The sequence below is a fragment of the Ochotona curzoniae genome, unplaced genomic scaffold (genome assembly GCF_017591425.1).
Source record: "Ochotona curzoniae isolate NIBS_2020 unplaced genomic scaffold, NIBS_Ocur_1.0 contig_4612, whole genome shotgun sequence".
In the NCBI taxonomy this organism is placed as follows: Eukaryota; Metazoa; Chordata; class Mammalia; order Lagomorpha; family Ochotonidae; genus Ochotona; species Ochotona curzoniae.
The window spans coordinates 2,483,253-2,489,786 of record NW_024466343.1 but is presented as its reverse complement, the minus strand read 5'-3'; the positions used below and the strand labels follow the sequence as shown (position 1 = coordinate 2,489,786).

Here is a 6,534-nt window from a genome sequence, read left to right as displayed (position 1 = left end):
ATGGAAGTCATCTAAATTTCCTTATAAGCTTTGAACTTTGTTTATAGGCAATGTGGAACACTGAAAGATTTTAAAAGGAGTCACAAGATTATACTGGCATTTAGCAAAACAAACAAACAAACAAAAAACCACTCTGTTCAGCTAGGAGGTACAGATTGAATTGAAGTAAGGATGGAGGCCAAAAGCCCAGTTAATAAAAATTGAAAAACTTTTGCAGTAACCCAATGGCTGTCGCATAAAACAAAAGGGTGAAATATAGAAATATTTAAGTGATAGTAGTTTTAATAGGCATTACTCTGACAGGTATTACTTATCGGTAATTAGAGAAAGAATGGGAATCAAGGATGAAGTCACATTTCTGGCTAAGAAGTTGAATGTTTCAGAGAAGTATAATCTATGCACTGGCTTTAAAACAAGATTTGTACTTCTTTCACTGGGATATAGGAAAACCAGGAAGAACCAGTTAATTGCAGCGAATTTTTGGCAGAAATTTGAAGTAATTTCAATCTAAGGTTTAAAAAAAAAAACCACCAAACTTTATTTCTCTAAACTCAACCTTTAGAGTATATCTTCACATTTCCAGCATCTCTCAAAACACAGAATCAACAAGCTAATCCTTAACCTACAAGCACTGACATCCCATATGATGCCAGTTCATGTCCCAGTTGCACCAGTTCCCATCCAGCTCCCCACTCATGGCATACGAAAGCAAAGAATGATGGGCTAAAGCCCATCATTGGGATCCTACACCGGTGTGGAACACCTGGAAGAAGCTCCTGGCTCCTGGCTTTGGATTGTCTCAGATCAAGCTGTTGTGGCCATATGGGGAGTGAACAAGTGCAGTAGCCTAGCGACTAAAGTCCTCATCATACACATGTTGGGAGCCCTTAAGGATGCAGGTTCATGTTCCAGTTGATCCACTTCCCATCCACCTCCAAGCTTGTGGCCCGGGAAAGCAGTCGAGGATGGCCCAAAGCCTTTGGCCCCTGCATCTGCGTGGGAAACCCAGAAGAGGCTCCGGGCTCCTGGCTTCGGATCTGCGCAGCACAGACCATTGCAGCCACTTGGGAAGTGAATCGTTGTACAGAGATCTTTTTCCTCTGTCTCTCCTCCTCTCTGTATATCTGACTTTCCAATATAAAAAGAAATATAAAGAAAGAGCCTCATTCTGGCATTGCGGCATTGAGTTTAACTGTCACCCAAAGTGCCAGCATCTCATACGAGCAATGATATGGGTTCCAGATGCTCTCTGCTAATGTGTTTGAAAACGGTTGCAAAAGATGGTCAAGTGCTTGGGGTGCTGCCACCCATTTGGGAGACCTAGACAAAGCTCCTGGCTCCTGGATTCAGCCAGGCAAATCCCCTGTTCATTGTGGACATTTGAGGAATGAACCAGCAGAAGGAAGATCTATCCCTCTCCTTCTCTCTCTGTTGCTCTGCATTAAAATTATTAGAATAAATCCTTTAAAACATAAAAATAAATATGCTGAAGTTGAGGAACTGAAGGCACAAAGACACTGCAAACATACTGTATATGTTTACCCTGGAGTTACTCATTCACAATGGGGTGAATGTTGGGTGAAGAAACTAACTGAATGAGAGAAAATAGCTCAATTGTTGGATGATGACAAAATTTGGGGAAAGGTAGAGTAAGTCATAATTAAGCAGAGACTTTCTGTCCAATAAAAGAGTAATGATCTGAAATAGAAATTTGAGGAGTGTGAAACTACTCTTATAACATGAATTCTGAGATACATCAGGCTCAGGATGTAGAGGACAGAGGACCTTTCTTCCGCTGATGTATCTTACTCCCCTGCTCAGGAAGAAGACCACCTTCTGTGGATGTATTAAAATTTAATCACCATTTTGAATTGAGCTTAATATAATTACAGTTGTGGATGGTAACCCCTTTAATCATTCTCTTTCAAAAGTAGGTAGTTTTCATTGTGTGAATATTTGGGTCCTTATGCTGCAGCTGCTGAACATCAATCTTGCATGAACACTAACAAAAAAAAAGTGCATATGCCAGCAGAAGGTGAGGACCGCACTGAGTCTCCCCATCCAGGATGGTCACCCTGATGTGTAATCAATCAACAGAGAAGGTGTGCCTTTTGCAAAGATGCTGCAAGAGGTCACTTTCCTAGATGTGATCAATCTCCCCCATGCTGATCCTGTTACAGCGATCACCACTGTAACTCTAACAGCTGCTTCTCCAGGGAGAAACAAAACTGTGTCTTTGAATGTTCAGGATGGTGAGCATTGTCAGGTTAAATTACTTTGTCACATAACTCACTGCAAATCCACTTCATAAGTAAAAAAAAAAAAAACAATTGGAGTTTTTAAAATATCACAAGAAAGTTTTCTATTTGGGGGTGGGAATATGTTGCGCAATTACAAATGAACCATACCTGTGTTCCTCATTATCAGCATTTCCCAGTTCAACACATAGGGGAAAAAAAATCATGTATGCTTTGCAGACTAAAAGACTTCTGCTGGACTAAAAGGAAAAATATAAAAAATAAAGGATTCTAAATGTACATGAGAGAATACCAGGTTACATTCAGAGGATACCCAATTAAACTAATAGCTTATTTCTTATTTAAAAAAAAAAAAAACCCTACAGGCTATAAGAGAAGGAAGAGAAATAATACAGGTCCTAAAAAGACCTACCAATACAAAACAGTATACCCAGCAAACCTCTTATTTATACATGAAGATGAAAAAAAGACCTCCCAAAACAAACAGAAATTTAAAGCATTTGCCACCACCCATCCAGTCTTAAAAATGATGTTCAATGATATGCTATGTATAGAAATAGAAAATGTGAAGCACCATACCAAAAGAATGTGAATGTAGGACATTTTTAGTAAAAGTATAAATGAAATCAAAGCGAATAATTGGAATATTTATGAAAAATTATAGGACCAAGTTGTTACCTTTCAATAAAAACTCTGGAAACAAATGTCTAAAATTTCCAATCAAAAGATACGGACTGGCTGAATGAATTACAAAACAAGATTCCCTATTTGATGCCCACAAGAAAGATACCTCAACAAAGATACATGCAGACTAGAATTTACAGGATGGAAAAAGATATTTGCTTCACTCAACAGAAAGAAAAAATGAATAGGTATAACCATTCTAGTATCGGGCAAAATTGGCTTTTACACAAAAACTGCTAAAAGAGATACAGAATTGCACCACATTCTATATTCTATATACTGGTAGTTAAGGGATCAATTTAATTAGAAGTGACTTTAGCAAATGTATATCCTCCCAATGCCAAGGTAACTACTAATAGAGCTAAAAGACAGATAAAATACATAGAAAATTAACAAATAAACAATAGAACTGATCCATACTCTGGACCAAATGGATGTAATTGATACCTATATCATTTAATACCACAGTGGCATAATATATTTTCTTTCATATATGTATGGAACTTACTCTAGTATAAACCTTGTATAAATCATATGATATGCAATAAAGCAAGACTTAGCAAATTTAAAACAATGATAATACACCACGTATCTTTTCTGGCAATTATGTATAATTAAACAGGGCATCAGCAACTTAAAACATTCTAAAATATATTGAAATACCTGGAGACTAAAGAATATACTACTGAATGAATAGTGTGTCAGACAAATTCAAAGGAGAAATCAAAGCTAGTTAGAAGAAAAAATATTTAAAATTAAACAATAAATTTTTAAAAATTGAAATAAAAACAATACATAAGGTCAATTAATTGAACAGCATATTTTTTGAAAAATTAAACAAAATTTATATAAAATTGATCCAACTAGCCAAAATTTTTAAAAAGAGAAGACCCAAATCAATAAAATCAGAAATGAGGAGATATGATCACGTATATACCATGAATATACAAAGAATCATTGGGAATCACAATACATACATGCCAACAAGCTGGAAAATCAAGAGTAAATTGATAGATTTCAGAAAATACACAATATTCAAAACTTAAATCACAATTAACGCACAAAAACATTAGAACAATAACTAACAGGAAGATCAAATCAATAACAGACGGTCCCAACAAAAAAAGCCCAAGACTGGATGACTTCACTTTTGAAATCTATCAAACATTTCAAGAAGTAATTCCAGGTCTACGCTGCCATCATGCCCGGAGGTCTGCTTCTCGGGGACCAGGCCCCCAACTTCGAGGCCAACACTACCCAGGGACGCATTTGCTTCCACGACTTTCTGGGAGACTCATGGGGTATCCGCCTTCTCCCACCCCCAGTGTGCACCCCGGTGTACACCACAAAGCTTGGCAGAGCTGTGAAGCTGGCCCCAGAATTTGCCAAGAGGAATGTTAGGGTGATTGCCCTTTCAGTAGACAGCGTTGAGGACCATCTTGCTTGGAGCAAGGATATCAAAGCCTACAATGGTGAGGCCCCCACAGAAAAGCTGCCTTTCCCCATCATTGATGACAAGACCCAGGACCTGGCCATCCTCCTGGGCATGCTGGATGCAGCAGAGAAGGACGAAAAGAACATGCCCATGACGGCACGCCTGGTGTTCATTTTCGGGCCCGATAAGAAGTTGTCTATCCTGTACCCAGCCACCATGGGCAGGAACTTTGATGAGATCCTCAGAGTGGTTAACTATCTCCAGCTGACCGCAGAGAAGAGTGTTGCCACCCCGGTGGATTGGAAGGAGGGAGATAGTATGATGGTCCTTTCAACCATCCCTGAAGAGGAGGCCAAAACCCTTTTCCCCAAAGGAGTCTTCACCAAAGAGCTTCCGTCTGGCAAGAAATACCTCCGCCACACGCCCCAGCCCAAGGTCACCCTGAGAAATCAGGGCCGGGACTGCCCGCGTAGCACAGTGAACCGCAACATGCCAGCTGCCGATCATGTTTTCCTAACAATTCCATGCGAACATCTCAGTTTAATCACCGCCTGGGTCTTTAGGTTGCCGTGCTGCTAGCTTATTAAATGAAAATGACACTCAACTACCTTGGGCTTCTTTACTGTGTGATGTCACCAGCATTTGTCCCATTCCCAGGCGTCAGCAGGCTGTGCTGGCTGGGCCCTGGGGAACACATCGTGTGTGTTAAAGCTCGCGTCTTGGTGGGTCTCTGCTGTTTGTGATCAATGAATAACATCTCTTGATTGAGAAAGCCTGCTTCGCTCCATCCTAGGCTGATGCTGCTTCTCTTAACTGTCCTACTCAGTTCCTCCCTTCTGCTAACCCATTTGGAGAAAAAAATCTCTGTAAATATCTACAGGTATTACCTGAAACCCAAGAACGTAGGAATTTCACTTGGAAGTTCTTTAATCAGTGTTTTAACCGTAACCGGAAGAAAAATTGACTTTGTACTTTTCTAGTAGATAACTATTTTTAAAAATGGGGGGGGGGGGGTTGAAATGGGATCCATTTCCAGTTCAGGGAGAGGTTGGAGCAGAGATTCACCACCCACCACCAGGGAGACAGCCAGAGCTGTGTCTCATGCCACGTGCCTTCCACACGCATTGTACCCTTGATGCCATTGTACATGGAAGGGCTCACAGCATGACTGATGGACAGTGTTTTATTACAGGACTCTTGCAATGGGTTGCTATTTTTCTGAATTTTGCTTTTTGGAGATCAGCAAATAAAATTCTTTGTTAAAACTGGAAAACAAAAACAAAAACAAAACAAAAAAAAAGAACTAATTCCAGTTCTTCTCAAACTATTCAAAAATAACTCAAAGGGAGGTAATCTTCTCAATATCTTTTTATGAGATCAAAATCATCTTAATACCAAATCTAGAAAAAGATATAACAAAGAAAGAGAAGCTTAGACCAATATCCATGATGAACATATATGACAAGATCCTCAACTGAATACTAGCTGATCCAATCCAACAACATATAAGAAAACTCACCTGAACTATATGAAATTTATCACTAGTATTCAGTGATTATACACATATTAATAAATTACATTAATGACATTAATGAGCTGAAGAATAAAAACATGTTATTAGCTCAATATATGCAGAGAAAGAATTTGAAAGATACACCATTCCTTCATGATAAACACCTTGAGTAAACTGGATAGAGAAGGAACATTCCTCAACACAATCAAGGAAATATATAAAAAGCCCACAGCAAATATCACATTAAATGGTGAAAATTTGGAAGCATTTTCACTAAGATTGCAACCAGACAAAGATGCCAACCATCACCATTAATATTCAATATAGTCCTGGAGGTTTCGTGGAGAACCATTGACTGGAAAAAGAAAACAAAGGAATACAAATTGAAAAAGGAGTAAGTCTAACTATCACTCTTTTCAGATGACAAGACTCTTTACACATGGAAACCAAAAGACTTTCCTAAGACACTATTAGAATTCATTAAAGAACTTGGTACTGTTGAAGAGTATAAAATCAGCACAAAATTTAATAGCCTTTGTATACACAAACAATTTCATGGCTGAGAAAGAACTTGGGAGATCAGCCCCATTTGTAACAGCTGCAAACAAATTTGAATAACTTGTAATAAATTTAACCAAGGATGT

At 38.6% G+C, this 6,534-nt stretch overlaps 1 protein-coding gene across 1 annotated transcript; it reads left to right on the top strand.

Annotated features, from left to right (window-relative positions):
* Positions 1 to 4,143: 4,143 nt before the first annotated feature.
* Positions 4,144 to 4,984, top strand: LOC121160981 (peroxiredoxin-6-like). Its single transcript, XM_040987210.1, has one exon. The coding sequence runs from the start codon at positions 4,144 to 4,146 to the stop codon at positions 4,954 to 4,956; it is 813 nt and encodes a 270-aa protein (XP_040843144.1). The 3' UTR covers positions 4,957 to 4,984.
* Positions 4,985 to 6,534: the final 1,550 nt, after the last annotated feature.

Coding starts and splice junctions, on each gene's coding strand:
- LOC121160981 (XM_040987210.1), top strand. CDS start 4,144: ATGCCCGGAGGTCTGCTTCTCGGGGACCAGGCCCCCAACTTCGAGGCC.